Below are 23,077 nucleotides of genomic sequence, written 5' to 3'. Positions count from 1 at the left end.
ACAGACATGGGGGGTGAGGGAGTGGTTAAGGGAGTAGGGTGAACAGTATGCCAGGCAAATAGAGTAACAGATACAAAAGTGATGGGGGGGGGGCAGGCTGAGAAAGTGTGCCAGGTTTGGGGAACTGGGGCAAAGCATGAGAGCAGAAGAGTGGCCAGAGAGAAGGTGCAGGACTAGACTGGAGGAAGGCCAGCCAAAGAGCCCCATGGATGTCACTCTTGAAGAAGTACTAAAATAAAAAAATACAATGCCAATTAACTCAGACACTTGTGGCTCCTTATATAACTTTTGAAACCTAAATTGGTCCTATTCCCTTGAAGTAAGACAGTGTCCTTGAATGTTATTTTAAAAATGCTTCTGGCTGGCAATTCCAATTATGCTATATTCAGTGCATGTAAGAAATTCCTTATTTTTAACATAAAGAGGTTTGTAATTCTTATTAATAGAAAATCCCTTTCAACTCCATGCTGAACAGATATTTAAAGAAAATTGACCTACTTATGCGCTGCCAAACTACTAGCCTTCTGGTAATGAACTATTCCTCCATCTAGGGCTGGCCCCCTCTCCCAGGTAAAAATGGGACTCTTTGATCTGAGTAGGTGAACTAGGCACCCAGAAGAAGCTATATCTTATGAAGTATTGTCAATTAGTTATGTGTTTGGCACCCCAAATAACCTATGTGGTAGTCTTTTCTAATAAAAATTTTTTTGTAGGAATCTTAAAGGTAAACCTGACTGTCTCTGCCATAGAGCCACCATATTCTCCTGGGTGTTCCAAAATATCAAGGAATATTCTACACTGAGGTTTTGCATACATCCTGTGCATGTTAAACAGGACTCTAAATGTAGTGTTCAAAAATATAGTCTCTCTATGATGACTACACTCTAAAGTCCTGTGTAAGCTTTAAATCATTTCTATGAATATCTGCTGTTTTCAAATTGATTCTTCTCTTCCTGGCTGTTGGACCTGAAGCAAATAAACTAACTCTTCTGTGCTTCTGTTTCCTCATGGGAAAGAACACCAATTCCTGCATTATAGGTTTGTGTTGAGGAATAAATGAGACAACACATGTAAAGTGCTTGGCACAGTCCCCAACCATGGTCTGCACTCGTTCACGCGTCTTTAGTAGAGGTTCTGTACTTTGCATCCCAGCACTCAGATCCCAGCACGTCTTCAGTGTGACCCCGCCGAGTCTCAGCGTTCAGGAACCTAAGAGGAGGGCGTGGGCAGAAGAGAGTGGGTATTGTGAGGGGTCAGAGTGCAAATGTCAGAAGGTAGCTGGTGGCGGCAGCATGCAAAGAAGTCCAAGGAGAGGTCTCCGGACTTCGATTACCTTGGCGACCTCTGCGGGAGGGACAGACTTGCGGAGACCCGCCTACACCCGCTTTCTAGCCCCCGCCTCCCTTTGGTTTAGCTCCACCCCTTTCTCCAGACGAGGGCGCGGGGCGGGGCGGGGCGGGGCGGGGCGGGGCGTGGGGGGAAGCCGACGCCGACAGCGACGCCGACGCGGTTGCCTAGCGATACGCCTTTCCCAAGATGCCTAGGATGTTGTGCTCTTTCAACCAATCAGAGGGGCGAAGCGACCTCACCGCGGGCCAATAGGCTGCCAGGCCAGGGCCCGCGTCGGTTAAACCGGGCTGGAGACTGGAACGGCTAGATAGGTAGTGTGGCTCGGAGGGGTCTCCGAGCCGGCGGAGCGACCTGCAGGAGACCTGCGGCGGGCCGGGCCATGCCCACTCGGGCGGAGGACTACGAGGTGTTGTACACCATTGGCACGGGCTCCTATGGCCGCTGCCAGAAGATCCGGAGGAAGAGCGACGGCAAGGTGAGCGCGGGCCACCTCCCTGTCTCCGCCCCTGCAGCGGTTACGCCCGCCTGCGGCGAGCGCCCTCGGCCCCTGGGATGGCGGAGGAGCGAGAGGCCTGGGGCTGTGGGTCTCCAAGGCGGGGTGCCTGGAAGAGTTCATCTCTTCCAGGTCTGTGTCTGTCCTGGGTCGCTCAAGAGCTGGGAGACTGCGTCTTTTGAGATCTCTCTCTCTTTTTTCCTTTTTCTTCCCTTTTCCTGCTTTGACTTGCTAAGGGCCTCCCATTAATGACAGGTAGCTGAGTCTTGAGGTCTTTTCAGAGTAGAGTAGTCCTCTTGGACATGGCAAAGAGGCAGGACCAGCAGAACCTGGAGATTTTGTCTTGCAGTCAGAACTCATTTGAAATACCCATTCTTCGGATTATTGGATTCTTATTTCCCAATGTGTGTAGGTAGATCTTATACAGGAAGAAACAATGGAGAGGAAACTGCTTGACTGCTGATGGAGGGATCTTTACAAGACCTCTACAAGGTCTATCACCCTGGAAAAGTTTGACTGGTTGGAATGATTAGGGACTTTGACTACCTCTGCTCCAGCTTTGACCAAAGTACCTTCTACCAACCTGCCACAAAGCAACTGAGGGTAGGGTGTTGGAGGAGGCCTAATGTGCCTCATCCCCCTCTCTCCCATTGCATCATTTGCTGCTTGAAATTTAGGGCAAAGTTATGGAAATAAACGCAGGCGTTCCTAAGTTCATTGAACTAAATTGGATGATAAGGACCGTGTGAGCTATTTAATAGAGAAGTGACTTTTAAAAATTTTTAAATTTTAGAATGTTCATTCTTTGTCTTTGAGTACAGTGAGTTCATTCATACCTTGGAAATTCTTACTTCAGATATTAGTTTGGAAAGAGCTTGACTATGGCTCCATGACAGAAGCCGAGAAACAGATGCTTGTTTCTGAAGTGAATTTACTCCGTGAACTGAAACATCCAAACATCGTCCGTTACTATGATCGAATTATTGACCGAACCAACACAACACTGTACATTGTAATGGAATATTGCGAAGGAGGGGACCTGGCTAGCGTAATTACAAAGGGAACAAAGGAAAGGTAAATTAATCTTTTAACCTTAAGCTGAGAATGGGCCAAGTTTCATTTCTGTTAAGCATCCTGTTGTAGGATTGGGGATGAAGTACTTAGTAATGTAGGAGATTGTTCTTGTATTTGTTTAGTGGGTCCTCAGTACTTTAGAAAATCTCTGGTGAATCAACACCCATATCTCATATTGAAAATAAGCGTTTATTTCCCTATTTGTACACTTTGAAAACTAGATACTTCACATTATCCCATCTTTTTAACAGTTTTGTTCAGAAGTTATATGCTATATAACTGCTTTGGTTTCAGACAATACTTAGATGAAGAGTTTGTTCTTCGAGTGATGACTCAGTTGACTCTGGCCCTAAAGGAATGTCACAGACGAAGCGATGGTGGTCATACCGTGCTGCATCGGGATCTGAAACCAGCCAACGTTTTCTTGGATGGCAAGCAAAACGTTAAGCTTGGGGACTTTGGGCTAGCTAGAATATTAAACCATGATACGAGTTTTGCAAAAACATTTGTTGGCACACCCTATTACATGTCTCCTGTAAGTACTTCAGAATTTAGATACTTTTTAAACATCCTAATGCTAAGCATTCAAATGCAGGAAAATTGAGGTTTTGTTCATTTGTTTGCTTAGTAATACACAATAGCCAAGAATTAATAATGTTGCTCATTTTAAATTTACATTTTTCCAGATGGATCATCAGACTGTTAAATTCCTCTATATGAGCAATTAAAGTGAAGCTTTTTTTTTTTTTAAGATTTATTTATTTATTTGAGAGAGAGAGTGAGCATGCAAGTGCATGAGTGGAGGGAGGGGTGGAGGGAGAGGGAGAGAATCTCAAGCAGATTCCCAGCTGAGTGCAGAGCTCAACTCAGAGCTCAATCCCAGGACCCTGAGATCATGACCTGAGCTGAAACCAAGAGTCAGACCCTTAACCAACTGAGCCACCCAGGCGCCCCTAAAGAGAAGCTTTTATTGGATGACTTTCATGTGCCAAATGCTGGGATTACAGAGATGAAATGGGTTTTGTCTCTGGCCTCAAGAGCAACATTTCCCAAAGTGCCATGGATCCTGTACACCAGCTTGGACTTATTTGGACGGTTTGTTTAAAATGCAGAGTCCTGAGCCCCAAACCCAGTTCTTGCACTCTGCTTCTTTCCACCCCCCTTCCACTTTTCATTTTGGACTCTGCCTTTTAACAGACTCTCTAGATGATTCTTGTGCATGCAGATTCAGATCTCACTCAGAGAACATGTTTTTATAGTGTTAGCTCCTGGTATTTGTGGGGTTTTTTTTGTTGTTGCCTTTTCCGGCAATGGAGCTGAAGCCCACCCACCTTATGTATCCCTTCCCTCTGTTGCTGGATATTTTGTTTCCAACACTTCTTACCCTTCTAAGGAGCCCTGCTCTGCATACCTTTGTGTGAATTGTTCTTTCTTCCTTTTTGGTTATTTCCTTGGCATGTGGCTTTCAGAACAAAATTGCTAGGGCAAAGGATATGAACTGTTTATGACTCTCTAGATATTACCTGGTGGCTCTTGAAAAGCTTGAAGCAGTATGTGCTATCACTGATGTGTTTTCTATGAAATCTGAGCAGATCAAGATGGAGATTTATACACTTTTTTTTTTTAGCCGTTCATAAACATTTCCAGGATTTTCCAGATCTTTTTGAGTTATTTTCACCAATCTGACTATAGTATAAAACTTTGCAAATTAACAATTTTGTTTTTGACTAAGATTAGACATTGCCAGAACTGTGTCATTTTCTCAGTGTATCAGATTCCAAATAGAAAGCCTTTAACATAAAGGAAAATTATCCAGAAGTGGTTCTTGGAAAATTTGAAACCTGTGTAATTCTTTTGTTCCTTTTCCCTCCTGCCCTTGTAATCAGATCAGTGCAGCCCTCCCTAATGCATTAATTGTCAGGAAGTGGTATCAGACTTACCTGCTGGGAATTTAAAACACTAAGAAGCTTCCTGAAGGTTTTGGTACTTGCTTCTGTGCCCTCTTGATAATAAGAACTATGGTAGACTATTACTGTATGTGTGGGAGACAGGCAAATGATTAAGCTAGAAAATGAGAATCGTAGTTGATACTGTGATTTATACTGTGGACTAAGGGGAAAATATATAAAATGGATAATTCAATTAGCCATTTTATGTCTATATCACTTAAATGTGGGCCAGATATATGTTTTGGTTATTCTGAAATTTTCTCTGGTTCTTTTAAAATGGAGTTTCTAGATTATGGATGCCTTGAGGGTAGAGGTTTGAATTATCAGCTCCTGATCTATTGTAACACAATAACATTTGTGAATGAAAAATAAGCGATTGGTTTATATGGGACAAAGTATATAAGGATAAGATCATTACCTTTTCTCCATTATAAATTTGAAGATAAAATACAAAGTACTATCTTTTGTTATTATGATACAAGATCTGACATAAACTGAATGAGCCTTTTGCATTTGATGTTTTTGTTACAGATATAAAATATTTATAATATAAAAGTTTTTCCTTTTTTTTTTTTTTGCTCCGGGTCAGTATTACCAAACTTAAAGTTTCCATTTTTGTCTCATGTCATTTTGTAAGTTTTAAAACAATATAAACTTTTAACTCTTCCTACATGTTTACCCTTTTCTTCCCCTTTAGGAACAAATGAATCGCATGTCCTACAATGAGAAATCAGATATCTGGTCACTAGGTTGTTTGCTGTATGAATTGTGTGCATTAATGTAAGTATGATGAAGACAGATTTCTGGTCTGAAGTTTGCAGTCACAGAGGCTTGTCACCTTTCACTGGGTTCGGCTTTTTGAGCATCCATATGTATTCAAGTCTGAAAGACTCATACCTCGTGTTAAAATTAAGATAGATGGACAGGTTAAAAAATTATTTGCAAATTAGAACCAGCCCTGAGGCTGGTTCACACTTTTAACCTGCCTAGATGCATCCCTTGCTAGACTGATGCTTAGCTCAAGGGGAGAGCACATAGGTCAGGCCTATGGAAATGAAACAAAAATCTGGGGGAGAGATCTGGGGGTCTGGAGAACAAGAAAGAGCTCCCATTCTTTTCCTTTTTTTTCCTTCTAAACTATAGAGCAGTGTTCTCAGCCAGGGAATGGGGAAACAATTTTGCCCTCCATGGGACATTTGATAATGTCTGGAGACATTTTTGGACGTCACAGCTAGGGACAGCTACTGGCATCTCATGAATAGAAGCCAGCATTACTGCAAAGCATAGTAGGATGCATGGGACAGCCCCCCTAACAAACATTATATGACCCTAAATGTCTAATGCCAAGGTTGGGCAACTTAGCTGAGGAAGACAATCCCAGAAGAAGCATAAATACAAACTGGAGCTTAAACTGTGCTTTTGATTTGGTTCCTATTCCGTATTTTCATTTTTCCATTAAAAACATTTTCCCCCCAGGCCTCCATTTACAGCTTTCAACCAGAAAGAACTAGCTGGGAAGATTAGAGAAGGCAAATTCAGGCGAATTCCCTATCGCTACTCTGATGAATTGAATGACATTATTACAAGGATGTTAAATTTAAAGGTAAAGAGTATAAGATTATATTGTCTGTTTCTATCTCTCAATTACATTGTGGAGTAGTATATTTTCTCTCTTGGAGCATTGAGACTGAAGAAGCATTAACTGTATTTCCTTAGCTAAATCTACTCTGTTAACATGAGTGGAAACATGTAAATTTGGCAAATTTGGCAAATTGTGCCTCCTTGCACCTTCTGTGCGCTCTTTATGTCTCCTCCCTCTCTCTGCCCTGCTAACAGATGGTTGGTAGCAAAGCAAGATTGCAGAAAAGCTCCAAATCCTCAGTTCCCTTGTCTACCTCAGTGTGGCAGGTGGCAAGGGAAGGGGCCACGAATGACTTCATTACCCTGTTTCTCTCTCCAAATCAGAGATTAGAGACCAGAGATGGGGTGGGGGAGGGCTGGCTAGAAAGAATCAAGGGGAAATAAATAGATTAGGTGGAAAAAATCTGGCCATGGGATGGGGAGGGAGATGTCCTAGGGTCAGGCTGATGTAAAGCAGGAGTTCAATGCTGTGGAATTACAAAGAAGGATAATGGTGACCTAACAGGACTGAAGGTCAGTGAGAGAGGATCTCACTTAAAGTAGTAGTAGAGATGCGAGGGCAGGGCGTGCCTTAGAGCAGACCTAGCAGTGCCACCAAGCAGCAGCTCAGGAATTGAACTTTTTTTAGAAAGGCTAAGAGGGAACAAAGGTAAGCTCACATCTCCATTACCTTGTGGACCCAGAACCTCATGGGTTAATAAAGCCCCCAGTGAACTTAACCTTACCAGGTGTTTTAAGACCCATCCATAAAGGAGTCCTTCCTTTCGTCTTGGAAATGTATGCCGTTTTTTATGGACCTGCTCTTTTAGGATGAGTATCGTGTTATGAAATCTGACTATAACACTGAACATTTTTTTTCCTCAGGATTACCACCGACCTTCTGTTGAAGAAATTCTTGAGAATCCTTTGATAGCAGACTTGGTTGCAGAAGAGCAAAGAAGAAATCCCGAGAGAAGAGGGCGTCGATTAGAACCAGAGAGGTTGCAGGACTCCAGCCCTGTCTTGGAAGAGCTGAAACTAAAGGAACTGCAGCTACAGGAACGAGAGCGAGCCCTCAAAGCTCGAGAAGAAAGGCTGGAGCGTAAGTCCAAATGAGGGCAGAGCTCCGGAGAGCTACGGAGGGTTCTTTTGATGTGTGTGACCTCTGTTTGAATGGAGTATTTGACACATGTATGTTCTACTAGAACATTCTTACAAATACTTGAGAAGTCAAAGTATGTCTTGTAAAATAGTAAATGAAGCGTGCTGGCACCTTCATGCTGGGACTCCTTTCCTGAGCTCGGTTGCTGGGACCGTTGGTTACTGACAGTGATGACCCTAACGCAGTAGCCGTTACACTTTCCTGCGGAGCTACTTTTTCTTTCCCTTCCTTCATATGTTTATACCCTAAAATTTTTTCCCATTGTAAAAGAGGGTTTTCGCATTTGCTGCCCTCCATAATAAAAGCCATCACTTCCAATTTCTGCTGTGACTGATCCAGCACAGTCCAGGTGTAAAATCCTGTCGCATGGAGGACTCGGTATGTTCGGGCAACTCAGTAGAGCGCAAGGTGTTCTGGGTCCGTAAAACACTCAGATGAGTATTAACTGATTAGGTGCTAATGAGTTCTTGATGTTGAAAGTCGTCTACTCTCCTCAAGTACGAGCCGCTACCTAGGTTTTCGCCCGATGTGGGGTAGTAACAGCCGTGAGGCTTCTTGTCAACATTAAGGGACGAAAGAGAGAATTACGACCGTCTCCTGCCACCCTCGCAGGTCACCGGATTTTGCTTCTGCAGCTTCATGCCCAATGCGGACTATAGATACGTTTCTGTTTAAATGAACTTACAAAGCATCCAACGCATTCGTCTCTGTTTTTACTTCCTGATGACGGCCGTTCCTGATGACGGTCGTATGTGCCTTGAGATATGCTTTCTGCGGAAGTACAACCTGTGCTTACCCAGAAACCTTTTCTCGATGCTTCTGTCAAAAGAATTTATAAAACAAACAAATCTTTTGTTAAAACTTTCCCCAGTGTTCTGTAGTTTCTTACAGCAACTGAAATCTGAACTTTCTGAATTCTGGGCCATGGATTAAAAAATGGCCTTTGTTGCTAATCTAAGGAAGTACCTCCTAACTGAGTTGTGTTTTTTTTCTCTTCACCCAGAAGAAGAAGGAGGGTTTGTTCTGTGAGGTCCAGTAATGCCCAGAAAATGGACCATTGCCCATTCTCAGTAGAGAGCAGAGATGACTTTAGTTGTTTACTTTCCCAAATGAGTTCCTCTCAGACAGCATGACCAAAGGTTAATACTAACTTCGTGTTTGTGCTTAAACGGGTCCTTACGAGAAAGCCTAAGACAGCACGCCACACATTGAAGTGCTGAGTTAAAACCTAGCACAACAGGTTGTCCGGGGTTTCTGGTAAGAAAACTTTCCCAGCGCTGGTGAGGTGTGCTAGTCTTAGTGATGAGAAGCGGCGCGATGACCAAATGTGAACTGTCTTCTATCCGCAGCCTCTGCTTAACATCGTTCTTGTCCCCTTGCCTTTTTAAAGAGAAGGAACGGGAGCTTTGTGTTCGGGAGAGACTGGCAGAGGACAAGCTGGCTAGGGCAGAAAGTCTGTTGAAGAATTACAGCCTCCTGAAGGAGCAGAAGTTCCTGTGTCTGGCGAGCGGTCCAGGTATGAGATTCGGCTCCGTCAACAGAAGCCCCACAGATGAAAGAAGGGCACCAGTACTGGCGCCGTGGGGGCTTTGGTAGCCCTTTTAATTGATGAAATTTCCCATTTTAAGATGGAGTTAATTGAATATACACATTTTGATGGAAATAATGATTCTGCGATAGCAGTGATTTACTTCATGGGTTCATAGACTTGAGGCAATGAGTCGTCATGATTTCGTCTTCAATTTTATTCACCTCCTCAAACTGTGTGTTTTTTGATACTTGTTTTTAAAAGTTAGGACATTCTTAAAAATATTGTGCATTTCAGATTTTTCTCTAGGTATATTATCAAAACTTGACATTTCTCTCCAATTCAAGCAGAAATCCCAGCATTTTACTCCTGCCACGTGAGCAGATCATACGTGCCACCTCCTTTACAGAAAGTATGGCTTATGAGGGGTGATAACCCGACCGTAGAATAAGCCATCACTTTTGGATCTTTGCTAAGACTCCTTCACGTTGAAACGTGTGTTTGTCGAAATTCGGTTGGTTGGTCTCTCCGTACGCTGTTCGTGTTCCTCGCTGTCGTGTGCAGACAGGGCCCTGCCTTTGTGGGCCCTGTGCCCTCGCTGTGCTCTGTGAGTCGTGGCTGGTGTGCACACCAGTGAGCCAGCTCTAATGGGCCTTCTCCAGTTCACAGATAGCCTACATCCAGCTTAATCTACTCTTTAAGATGTTAGAAGATGCACAGCACTTTTCTCTAAATTTCTTTTATGACACAAATTATTTTTTATAGAGTGTTTCTGTTGCTTTTAAAAATTGCGTATCTGAAGTTACCAGTGAAAGGCAGAGTTCTTATGGCCCCCTCCCACCACGGAGGGCAGCACGGGTGAAGGCTGTCCTTTCCATCTGGAATTGAGAGAGAATCTGGTCACTTCAGTGAGCATGACAGCATTTTGTATCTGGAACAGACCGAAAAACCTACTTAAGTTAGTTTGATGGTTATAATAACATTATAGAGATAAGTGATGGGAGTAAATGAAACAATTATATAAAACTTGGGCTTCATCTCTTTGGAAATATCTTTTTTCTCAATATTGCTACCTACCATTTCAGTATTTTTAGAATGTTTATTCCAGCTTTTCTCTTTATGCCACCCACAAAGACAAAATAGGCTGAAATTATGATCGCTGTGGTAGAGCAAGGAGACATTTTTATCTGGGTGAGATTCACGCATCAAACCTGTTGTCCAGAATTCTCGAAAGTCCTGCCGGGTCTGCTCCTCCGGGGAAAGAGCTTATTTACTTCTTGCCCTGAGAGTCTTCGAACAAAGGCTGAAAAGAGCTAGAGCAGGATGATGTGTTTCAGTATAGGATATAGAAATAGGTGTATATATACATATAGAGAGAGAGAGAGAGAGAGAGAGAGAGAGGTGTATCTACCTTGACGCGAGTCATGGAGAACACTGAAAATGAGCTGTAGGAATCAAGGACCCCCACCCCCACCCCCGCCCCGGGCTAGGAGCTACTTGATGGCAGTGAGCACATCAGTCATAAACAACAAAACAGGGTCAAGTGGGTGCCCTTTTGCACTCAGGACAGTTGAAAATAGCCTCTCCCTGCCCTCGGGCTATAAAATTCAGATCAGAGGAAAATGTAATATATCAAAATCATCCCAGTCAGCAGCAGCGTCTCTGTAAATGCTCTTAGTCTATTTAATGAAATGTTAACTCATGTTCTACTTAGTGAAATAAAAATTCTTTTTCTAAACACTTCTGTCTTCTAAAACTACCCCATTCGTCAGATTTACAGTGTACGTTGTTGGTTTATAAAGACAGATTTTGTGATAATAAAGGTGGACGTCTCTGAAACAGAATTAAGGTCTAAAAGCCATTGAGTGCTTTGCAGCTGGAACAGGCACGATGTATGAAATGGGAAGTCCTAGGACAATTGGAAGGCGGCGCTTCTCTCTGCAGCCTGCCCCGGCCCCGGCCCTGACCCCAGGGCCTTTCCATTTCGTGGGCCTCAAGCATCTCCTCCAGAGAGCCACCCGGCTTCTCACTTCTCCCTTGCACCAAGTCTCTGCTCAAAAGTCACCTTATTATGCAACTTTCACCCCTGCAAACACCACCCAGCCTTCCTGTCTCCCTTTCTCATTATTTCCCCCCATATCACCTCAAATATTCCTCCTATGTGCTTGTTTACTTGTTTATGGTCTGTCTCCTACGAAAATGGGACCTTTGTTTGGTCCACAATGGCCCATACAAAGAGCTCAGTAAATATTTGAACATAGTTCCTTTAAATGAACACAAAGGAAAAATAGAAAGTTTCTGGAATTCAAAACTGCAAGTCCCCAACCCCCAGATAGTTCCGTCAGTAGCTAATAGCGTAGCCACTTCAAGTACATTTTTCTTGATGTAAAAAACACAATCCACATTTTTCACTACACCATTAACTTGAATTACCGTTTCCATGCTGAATTTGCCTGGGTTCTTTTTGAAACAAGTTTCTGCTCAATTAAGCTGCTTTGAAATAAATGTTCTTGAGTATTTACCCAAAACAATAGGTGTTCTCTGTAAAAAAAAAAAAAAGAGATTCTGCTTCCCTACTTTTGTGGAAGTTACATGTTCTAGGTAGAATAGCACTTGTTTTCAAGAATAGAGATAAATCACATTGATTTCCAGAAGTTTTACATTGTGGCCTGTAATCCTCAATGCACTTAACCTTGAAAGAAGAGTTGGTTGTTAAGAGACTACATTCCTTGGCACATTCCAGAATTGTTTTTCAGTGCTGTGGGTTAAAAAATGAATTGATTTCTGCCAGCATCATGCCCCTAACCTCCTATCCCAGAGAAAATCACACAGGTCCCCAGATTTCAAATGTGAACTGAAAGAATAAATATTTTTGAGAAGTCTGATAAATATGGAGGAGTTGAACTTAAAACCCTTTCTCTTTTCTTTCTAAAGAACTTTTCGATCTTCAATCCTCAGTAATTAAGAAGAAAGTTCATTTCAGTGGGGAAAGTAAAGAGAACGTCATGAGGAGTGAGAATTCTGAGAGTCTGCTCACCTCCAAATCCAAGTGCAAAGACCTGAAGAAAAGGCTTCATGCTGCTCAGCTCCGTGCTCAAGCGTTGTCAGATATTGAAAAAAATTACCAGCTGAAAAGCAGACAGATTCTGGGCATGCGCTAGCCTAGCAGAGAGCCCCAGAGCTGTGTACAGTATTTAGCCTTGCCTACCCTTTAAAGATTGATATTCAACTGCTGTAGCTTTATATTCTTGGTTCTATGAGCCACGCCTTTCTGTATAGTGAGCAAGATATTTTGGAATTGCTTTGGTTGCTCTGCAACAATTGTACAAAATGTCCACACCTTTAATTTTTCTTTCTTTATAGAAAGAATGACATCTTCTTGGTTGGTTGGGCTTTTAATCCTGTGTGTGATTACTACTGGAACATGAAACATGACATTCTAAACGTTGGGGGAAAATAATATTAGGAAAAAAATACCCAGGTATTAGCACTTAGAAGGTTTACGTGACTGAGTGGTGTTCTTACAGTTGTGGTGCCTAGATGTAAGGTTTTAAATGTTCTTGAGCTTAGAGAACCTAGTTGGATACAAATTGGCCACGAATACTGTGACCTCTTGCTTTTTTTAAAGTGTCCCGTTGGTCTGCAGGGAAATCTGTCACCTTTTGTGAAATTCATCACTGTGATGTCTCTTTTCTTCCTTTTTATTCTATTTAAGAGTGTTTCAGCTGGCCATCATTTACCACCTGTTTATCACTAAATAAAAAAATTGTTTAGTTTTCCTATATTTACGTCTCTTGCATTTGTTGATCTCTTAGTTCAGGGCATCTTTGCGGTTCATGGGCACTGGCAGGCAGAGGAGAGAACACCCGTCTGGTACTCATGAGCGCTGTGATGGTATTTTACTCTCCATCTCATTCATCCATCCAAGCCAATCCTGAACTAGGGGTCACTTTGCCCCCCAGCGGACATTTGGCAATCTTTGGAGACAGAAATTGTAATAGTTGCAGGGAGGGCACTTCTTGCATCTAGTGGGCAGAAGCCAGGGGCGTTGCGAAATGTCCTATGATGCACAGGACCACGCCCACCACAAAATATCTATTAATAGTGCCATTCCTTTTTCTTTTTTTTTTTTTAAATAGTGCTACTCTTGAGAAATCTGATCCAGGCTAAAACTTGTTGGAACAGACCCAACCCTTGAGGGAAACTTAGTTTTGATGGATTCTTTTTTTATGTGTCGGACTTAATATGAATCAGCAGGGCTTTCTGTGCCCCGTACAGTTTGTGATGTTTTCCTAGCACTGCTAATCTTTTTGGCTTCATGAAATAAGACTGAGTTATGAAGGGTTAATAATAAATGGGAATATTAGCTATTTTATTGCTGCTTTATTACACAGTTGATAATGCAGTTCCATCAAAGACAAATGATATTATCGAAACAATCAGGAACTGATTTCCATGGCTTTAGGGTATACCCACAGATTAAGCCGAACAGGACCACTTTGATATAAATGTTGAGTATAATTTGCAGGGCCCAGTGCAAAATAAAAATGTAAGGCTCTTTGAACAAAAAGCAGGAAATAAATACCATCAAAAGTACATGAAAAGCCTTGTCCTTTCTTCCAAGGTCTCTCCGCTTATGGTGTTGTTATTTAATGTTTAAAGTAAAGAAAACATTATAAATGATTAGCATGAAGTTTAGCACTCTTTTATATTGTGCCATGGCAGTTTTAAATGCAAATAGCAGATTCAGTGCATGTGTAAAATCATTGACCTATCATTTGTATTTTGTGGCTCATCTGGGAGGGTGCCTCAAGCTGAGCATAAGGGACACGCACAGATCCCTGTGACTGGCGTCTGGGGACCCCTGGCTGGGTGCTTGCCCAGTTTCTCGTCCCTCCAGCCTCCAGACCTGCCTAATGTCAGGTTGGAGCAGCCCAGCCGGGCATGTCCCCCTCAGGCCCACTGCCCCAACGTACGGCAGACAGGTCATTCCTAAGCATCCTTACACCTCCAAGCTGGGATTTTCTTTGTACCTGGATAAGGGTTACTGTATCGCCCCTGTCAAGATAAGGCCTCCAGTGGGTCGCCCACCAGCCATGCCATGGAGCCGCCAGCCCAGGAGGGGAGAAAGGTACTGGGGGGGCAGTTTCTGTCATGCCCCACCCTGCGATGCCTCAGGCCACAGGTCCCTACCTCTCTCTTGCCCACGCGCAGGCCCTCTGGAAGCAGAATGTGGCAGTGGGCATGAGGGCACAGGCAGGGAGGGGAAGCTGGAGGGGGCCTGGTGCACTAGGGAGTGGGGGAGCTGGGAGCGGGAGGCAGGCCCTCGCACGAACTGAGGCTCTAAACCCCTATAGGTGCCATTGTCCCATCAGACGTGACTTTAAAAAAAACATACATCCAAAGATACAATTATTCAAACTTTCAAGATTGCAAGCACAGAGCTTTAAACTCTGGGTCCCGGGCCCTTCTGAGGGGCCTGCGTCTGCACTGGTCTCACATTCATGAAATCGGCCCTTTCTTTAGGAAACTCCCTTCCTACCTTACTTAGGAAAACATTTTTCTTTTCATTTTTAAGTCTGTGATGAGTTTTCCCCAGTGCGGTCTCCACCTTCATTTTCATTCCTTCTTCATTCAATCAACAATTATTGGGCACCATCTGTAAGCCAGGCATGGGTTTCAGGTGCTGAAGATAAGAGTAATGGAGAAATCCTGAAATCCTTGCCCTGCTGGAGATTCCATTCAAATGGGGCCAGAGAGTAAACAAGCACATACGGGGTGTGCTAGTGCTAAGGAGCAGAAGGACGCGGAAAAGGGGCGCAGAGGGACCCGGGGTGTGATTTTAGAAGAGGTAGTCTTTAGTGTGTAGGAGGAGGAGGAGGAGGCTGACTGTAGCTTAGGGTTTAGGTGGGGCTGGGGCAGAAAAGGGCGAGTTTTGAGTGACGCAGGGGGGACAAGGCAAGGACACGCCAGGAGGGGAGGGGCAGCTGAGCACAACTGGGAATCGCAATAGAACAGAACTTGAAAATAGACAGGCACTTGGAAATTAAGCACAGACGTTTTAACCTGCTGGTGCGTCCCCTCTCCCACTCTAAAGCTAATAAAACCTTGCCTCCTGCTCACCTCTAAAGCTGGGAGCGTCTGGGAGTATTTGGGCAATGACAGCCGATTAGAAGGGGATCTCTGAGGGCGGGAAGGGGAGAGTCCTCCCGAATGTTTCTCTGGCAATTCTAAGACCCTTCTAAGATGCTGTGCTGGACACCAGTCACATACTCACCATTACAGACTACCTATTCCAACAACGAGCTCTATCAAGCACAGTCGGCTTTGGAAAAAAGGGTCTTTGAATATGAGGGACATTCAGTCGCTGTTGTGAGGCAGCAGGCCACAAGGTGGCGCCACGGTCCCGTTGGACCAGTCTTGCCACACTGTCCCGCAGCCTTCGCAGTGGGTTGTTATTGAGAGATTACTTGGCAGGCTTCGGTAATGTCTTATTCCTATTATTTCATCCAATCCTCACAACCCGCACCCCCCCCCCCGCCCGGAGAAATAGGCATCATTAGCGTCCCATTCGCACGGGGAAGCTGAAGCTCAGAGATCTCAGCTGGGAAGAGGCACAGCTGGTTTCTGAACTGTTTTCGACTCCAAAGCTCCTGTTCTTGATTATAACCCTCCACCGCCTGCCTGCACAAGATAGCAAAAGGTCAGTTTTGTCCCCAAACCATCTGGTTTCCCATAATGATGGTCACCGTCCCTGGGCTTTACCCACGACATCTGCATGACGAAGGAAGGGGGGTGGGAGTGGAACTGGCATGGTTAGGGTCCAGTGGCCTTCCAGATCTGTGTGCTAGGACAGACAGCTTAGTGTTAGGGGACGGAGGCTGAGAGGTGGCTTTCAAGTGACCCCAGTAGGACCCCAGGCCGAATGGCTTTAGACTAGTTGCCTTACCCCCTTGCCCCAGCATCTTCCATTCCTCCTCCTGGCGCCCCATTTCCTGGAAAGCCCAGCCTAGATGCCCAGCGTCCTCTGCTGAACTCAGGCCCGCCCTCCCTGAGGTCTCTTATGTTTCCAGGTGACCTTCCTCCTTCCAGGACAAAGCCCATTCCTCTAGGCCAGCTGGATCCCTCCAAGACTGCAGGGGAGTCTGCCCCCTACAATGAACTGAGGATGAATGTAAAAGGTGACACAAGACAGCCGTTTAAAAAAGAATGAGGAGACTTTCTGTGTCCCATCAAAAGAGGATGCTTGTTCATCTGACTGGGTGGCTGGGAATATAGGGATCCATCTTGGATGGATGGCTTTCACGGCGAGGAGGACGAGGAGAGCAGTCCTCCCTGGTGGACGCGCACGCGGATGGCTCGCTGATGGAGTCTGGGGGTGTGAGGCTGGCCTTCCCCAGCACCCTGGCTCACTCTGCCCTCCTCCCCCAAAAGGTTGGGACCGGTAGGGGCACGCTTGCTTACTTCACCGTGGCTCCTTTCCTACATTTCTGAGGCCACAACTGTGGCAACTCTGCTTGAGCTGCTAAAACCCCAGACTTCTAAGGCTGCCCCCATCACTCCCTACAACCACCGGGCCAGGAAGCAAATCTCCCCTCCTCCCACCTGCCCAGACTTTCTCTGAAGCAACACACTGGCCCTTTTGATGCAACGAGGCATTCTGCAATCTTAGTCACACATTCATCGGAAATGTTCACAGTGGCTGACTTTATTCATTATTGAAAAAAATCAGTCTTTCCTTAAATTACGAAGTGATAACATCAATGTAAAAAATTCTCACAGTATGGAAGTACATATAGCAAAAATTGAGCAGTAAAAGGTCTGTCACCCATAACCCTACTTTCTCTCTCTCTTTCCAGAAGTAGCTGTTAATAGTTTGGTGTTTGAGGTTTCTTTCAAAACCTCTTTCGAGACCTTTCAAGACCTTGTGTGTGTGTGTGTGTGTGTGTGTGTGTGTGTGTGTGTGTGTGTGTGTGTTGTATAGGGGGTATTGGGGTGGGATATCTCTGCGTTTGGGGGTCTGTGGTGTGTGTGTGTGTCTGCGTGTATGCATATGACTATGTGTATTTAAAACACACAAATTGGATCTTAATACATACACTGCTTTTTATTTTGCTTTTTTCAATTAAAATATTTTTTTTCTTGTTGGTACATATAAATTCTTTTCATTCTTAAATAGCTGCCTTGTGTCATCTGCATTCATCCTAAATTCGTTCTAGGAGGACAGGCTCACTTTGAGTCTTTGAGGGTACCAGCTTGCCTGGAGCCCCCAACAATATGGGGAACACACAGCCGCTGCCTTAAGAACATAGGGCCTTGGGGGCGAGACAGGCACACGCCACTGAAACAATCACACACTCCCACAAAGCAGTTTGCCTCCTCCATTCACAGAATCACTGGCCCCAGCTCTGCCCTCAAGAACCTTCATGGTCAATTAACTGGGGGAAATAGTGGACATAGCATCAACAAGCCTACGCACTAGCATTTGGTTGCTGGGCAAATCCCCATAATGCCTGGTGGAGAGTTCTAGGGTCCAGTACAAATCAATATGAATCTCTCCTCTGCTCCCTCTCAGCACAGTGTTGGTCCACCTGCCCCGAGAGCCACGTCCATGTGCTTCCTACAGGTGCCCAACTCTGAACACCGAGAGCCGAGACACCGGACTTAGGTACTCAGCCGCTGCCCTTGGCTTGAGTCTCGAACCTCTCTGAGGTTCATTTTCCTCCTCTGGAAAAAAGAGCCTGTGATCCTAGTGAAGGTTAAGTGGGACGAACTGTAGTCAGGGACCTAGACCTATATCTGCCTGTGAGTTTCTTCCACCTGGCTTCAGACAAGATTGAGAGTGGCTTCTAAAGAAAAGATGGGTTTTAAATAAAATTCACATATGAAAAGTCAGGAGGAAGGGTGGAGGCAGGAATGAGCCGCTCGTGGGGATCACGCACAATTACACACTTACCATTGTTGGGCCACAAATTTGACTTGAAGCTTCCCAGCGGCCAAAGCAAAAAGGGGGAAGTGCTTAGTTACCCTGTATAAGCCCGTAAGACACAGGCAGGTGTCTGCTTGCTCAGGAAGTGTCGAGCTGTCTGGGCACTGTGGTGAGAGGAGCTCTCACGCCCTAACAGAGAGGAGGACCCTCCTCGGTGACATCTCAGTGGCAGCACGGGCAACACCAAGGCCCCGAGCACTTTCTCTGGTCCCCGACTCCACGCAGACTGCTGGCATCCCGCACGTCCACATCGGCGGAAGCTAGCGGAACCCAGGGAGCCATTGGTGTGTTTGCCTCCTTCACCGTTCTGCATCTTTGCCTCTTTCTTTGTCTCACCCCTACGTTTGAGGAGTAAACCTTGGAGAGGATTGGGATCGTTACAGTAAGTACAGGGAGAGAAAGAAAAAGTCACCATTCAGCTTGTGACATGCGCCAGGCCAAGTTTGCTGAGGTCCCACGAATATCAAGACCCAGGACCTGAGGACCAGATTATAGGGCCCGACATCAGGCAAAGACAGAAAGTGCCCAGGGTGCAACAAGAGCAATTCTGCTGCTCAGAACTGCATGGGGCCTGTGACTCGCCTGCGCATCTTAGCAAGCTCCCGGGTGACCCTGATGCTGCGGGCCGGGGACTGCTGTCTGGTCGCACAGGTGAGAGAGATAGCAAAGCTTCAGCGGGAAGAGCTCCGCCTTCCTGGGTCAGGGAGTTATGGGAGGAAGATGGGCCCACATCTGGGATGTGAGCGGCCAGACTCATGGGTGCGGGCCTTCCCGCTCCAGGATGCAGTCCCTGAGTGAGGAGGCAAGCTGAATAGACTGAGGGGTAAGGCAAAAGCAGAGGGTCCTTTGTGCCCTGATGCCCACTGAGAATTCTGGTAGTGGGAACAGTTGAGGGCCGGGGGATGCCAGGCTGACTTATGGACCAGGCAGATGGCCACCTAGAACGGAGAGCCACGCGAGGGTCAACTAAGGACCCACCACGACCCTGAGCAATGGCATGAAGACTACTAGTCACATTTCTAAGGGAACTGGGAAAGCTGAAATGGCTTATTGGTGTGGAACTTTGAATTCGCTGAATATTTACCCAAACCTGTCAATTAATTAGCCTATCGGATGTTTCTCTCACCTCGCTACCAGGTGGAATTTGTGACAATATTAGATTCGTCACAGGAAACCGAAGCCACAATTTTGCTCATCTGGGCAGAGTGTGTACATTTGTTATTATAGCAGGCAAGACAAAGAAAATCTGTAATGCTGCCCATTAAATTATCTGTAGGGCCATTTACAAGAACTCATACACAGGCAGCTTCCTCGTGGGATCAGCAGAGACACGGGGACACAGGGCTGCAGCTGCAGAACTGGGAAGGGATGAGGGCTCTGTTGGAGGCACCCTGGGAAGGTGAATTTTGTGCAGAAGTCAGAAAGAGAGGAGATACCCAAATTGGTAGAGAGGGGGCAGGGAAGGGTATGAGAAGGTTTGGGGTTTTTTTTTTCTTTAAGATTTTGTTTATTTGCCAGAGAGAGAGGGAACACAAGCAGGAGGAGCGGCAGGCAGAGGGAGCTCCCTGCTTAGCAGGGAGCCTGATGCGGGAATCGATCCCCGGACGCTGGGTTCATGACCCGAACCGAAGACAGACACTTGACGGACTGAGCCACTCAGGCGTGCTGGGTATGACAAAGTTTAAGCAAAGCCTGGGAGAAGGCCTCGTTCATTTGTCCAAGAGTCTTTTCTTAAGCTCTTGTATGCCCGTCACTGAGCCAGGAGCTGGGAATTCAGAAAGGCATTCCATGCCTCATACGGCTCATTCTCCAAGGAGTGGATGAAAGCAGGACAAGGCTTCCCTCCTACCCTCCACATGGAGAGTGGAGTGTTCAAAATGCTCCTGCTAATCCCCTTGCTGCCCCCTCTCCTCTGCCCTTCACCCTTGGAAAGTCTGGGGTATGGATGGGGGATGGGGGCAAGACCATTGAGGCATATGCCCTGCCCTATTCAGATTTATCCTGGGAAGAAGGGAGTAGCCATTTTTTGTATTTAGAAAGACGTTCCCCAGGTGACATGCCCCCACTCCCACCCCTACCACACACACACACACACACACACACACACACACACACACACACAAACACACACACACACACAGGCTGATGTGTCTAGAGCCCGAAGTTCAAGCTGGGACATGAGGTCAGGTGGCCTCAGCTGCTGGGAGCAGGAAGACAGCTCGGAAGACCTTTGTAAGGGATTTGGGTTTATTATTATATTTTGCAGAATTTTCCAGTGGCAAATTCACTTTCATGGAGTGTAGCCCCTCGTTCTATAGTGTGGACCCCGTGAGGTCAGAGAAGAGAGCCAGCCTGTGGTCACGCAGAGCCAGGACTCACGGGGCCCCTGTCAGCCGGTCCTGTTCTCACTCGCTCTGTGCAAGACTTCACTAAGGCTCCTGGCTGTTCTCCTCCAGCACGCAGGAAAGGATTAATTATTAATTTTTATAACAACCCAGAAACTGATATCTGGGAACCACAAGCCCCAACGCTGCTTTTCCAACATCCAGACACTTAATCATGGTTTCAGCTGGGTCAGCGTAACAGTCTCGTAACCTCAGAAGAAGAACACCGCAAAGGCCTTTATTGGCCTCTCCTGAGGGCGAAGGCCAAGTTCACGGGGAGCAGTGATGGCACGGGAGCTGTTAATGCTCTCTAAGAAACTGAAATGGCCTCCCCACGTGTCTGAGCCAGACCTTGTCACAGTCCCTTTCCTGGAATGAATGGTCTCTTACCTTTGTGTTACTGAGCCACAGATTCCAAAGTACTTTCACAAATACCAACTCAGTTGATCCCCAAAAGATGCTATCACTGCATTGGGTGGATATGTTTCTCCTGAAGAAGATGAAGATTCAGAAGTGACTCACCTAGGGTCACACAGACCCGAGGACTTCTGTCCTCGGCACCACCCACCTAGAGGAATCTGTAGCTGGGCCGGCCATCCATCCATCCATCTATCCATCTATCTATCATCTATCTATCTATCTATCTATCTATCTATCTATCTATCATCTATCTATCTATCTATCATCTATCTATCTATCTATCTATCATCTATCTATTATCTATTTAAGATTTTATTGATTTATTTGAGAGAAAGAGAGAGAGCACAAGCATGGGGAGCAGCAAAAGGAGAGGGAGAAGCAGACTCTCCGCTGAGCAGGGAACCCACCCGGGGCTCAGTCCCAGGACCCTGAGATCATGGCCTGAGCCAAAGGCAGACACTTCACAGACTGAGGCACCCAGGTGCCCCTGGGCCATCCTTTTAATGCAAGGGTGTTAATTATGGTCCTTAGGTCTGTTTGGGGCTGTCCATGAATTCTCTGGACGTGTTGGCAGCATTGGGGGCATTTTTCTGAAAGTCCAGTTTTTTTTTTTTTCATTAGACAGACCCCAAACAGAATCACTGCTTTCAAATAAGCAGCGAAAGCCCCTCTGTGCCCCTGCCTGCGGCCGTTCCCACCTGAGGGGGCCCACTCTTGCTGGGTCCTGGGGTTTGCCGGACACAGTCATGGCCGGGAGCTGAGATCAGGGGTTTGCTGCCCTTGAATGGGAGGCTGTCCATGCAGCAAACACTAGGCCAGAAGATTTGTATGCAAAAGGTCCCATTTACAACAGCAACACCAAGAAGTCAAGTATACAGGAAATGCACAGTGCTCATAAAAATTTTACCAAACTACTCTGAGGGGCATTAAATAAATGTAAAACATCACATTGAGAACTCTTAATATGGTAAAATATCATTTGCCCAAATTTATAAGTTTGATGCAATTCTAATAAAAATATCTAAGGTTTGTAAAATCTGACACAAGGCGTTTGCACGGAACAATTCAGCTGGAAGAATGAATGGATGAATAGAGCCACAAAATTGCTGGGAAGAAAAGCACAGGGTGGGTCTGTACTCCCAGATATTAAGATACATTATATATATTGTGCACCTGAAACAAATGTAATGGTGCATATTCAGTATACTGAAATTAAAATAAAAAACTTAATCAATCAATAAATAAAATACATTATAAAGTTTCAGTGATAAAAACAAGGAGGAACAAAACAAGGAGAGGCAGCTCAATGGAGAAGAAGAAACCCAGGAAGAGATCTTATATATAAAAGGAAATTAGTAGTAGATGATGAATGCGATGAACCAAATCCCTACCTGATCCCATGTACCAAGTCAAATCCAAAATTTGTGTCTTTAGAATAAGAAGGAGATATAGTTCCTGCCTGTAGCATCATGGGGGGTTATGCGAGGTAATGTGTATGAAGTTCTTAGCTTTGTGTCCAGTTCATAGTACCTACCTGATAACTACTAGCTGGCATTATCATTAGTGTTATGATTAATCTAGATGGGGTATTATTCAAATGTATAATGACAAAATCATAACATTACTGAAAGTTCAAGCAAATATCTGATCTCAAGATGAGAATGGTTTCTGGGGAAGCAGAGGGAGAAGCCAGCAAAGATGGCTTAGAATGTTCTTATGCCATGACCCAGAAATTGCACTTATAGGAGGTTTATCCTAAGTATGTACTCAGATAAATGTGCAAAGATGGCTATTAAATATTTTTATAAAAACAAAAAGTAGGAACAACCTAAATGTCAAAAAGGAACGGTTAAAAAAAAAGAGAAGAAAGCTTTCTGTTGAAATATACAATGGTCTGCTATGCAGCCATTAAAAACTAAAAATCATCTCAATGAACACGAATCGACTGATTTGGGGAAATGCTTAGGTTAGAATGCTAACCATGACCCCAAGTACATATATAGTATATCTTGAACACCAAAATATACACCAAAACAGTTATCTCTGTTTGGTGGGAATAATGTGAGGGGGGTTTTTTTCTTTATTTTTTTGCAAATTCATTATATGAA

At 45.0% G+C, this 23,077-nt stretch overlaps 1 protein-coding gene across 1 annotated transcript; it reads left to right on the top strand.

Annotated features, from left to right (window-relative positions):
• Positions 1–1,626: 1,626 nt before the first annotated feature.
• On the top strand, positions 1,627–12,960 carry NEK2 (NIMA related kinase 2). Its single transcript, XM_028125815.2, has 8 exons — positions 1,627–1,825; positions 2,700–2,917; positions 3,212–3,452; positions 5,564–5,646; positions 6,343–6,469; positions 7,372–7,588; positions 9,039–9,164; positions 12,111–12,960. Exons 1-8 carry the CDS (start codon positions 1,730–1,732, stop codon positions 12,335–12,337), a joined length of 1,335 nt encoding a protein of 444 aa, XP_027981616.2. The 5' UTR covers positions 1,627–1,729; the 3' UTR covers positions 12,338–12,960.
• The last annotated feature ends 10,117 nt before the right edge of the window (positions 12,961–23,077 follow it).

This window comes from Eumetopias jubatus, unplaced genomic scaffold (genome assembly GCF_037043125.1).
Source record: "Eumetopias jubatus isolate StellerSeaLion01/CBP00866 unplaced genomic scaffold, mEumJub1_p1.0 scaffold_12, whole genome shotgun sequence".
Lineage (NCBI taxonomy): Eukaryota > Metazoa > Chordata > Mammalia > Carnivora > Otariidae > Eumetopias > Eumetopias jubatus.
The sequence above is the reverse complement of the archived record's forward strand: the minus strand, read 5'-3'. Positions and strand labels throughout refer to the sequence as shown.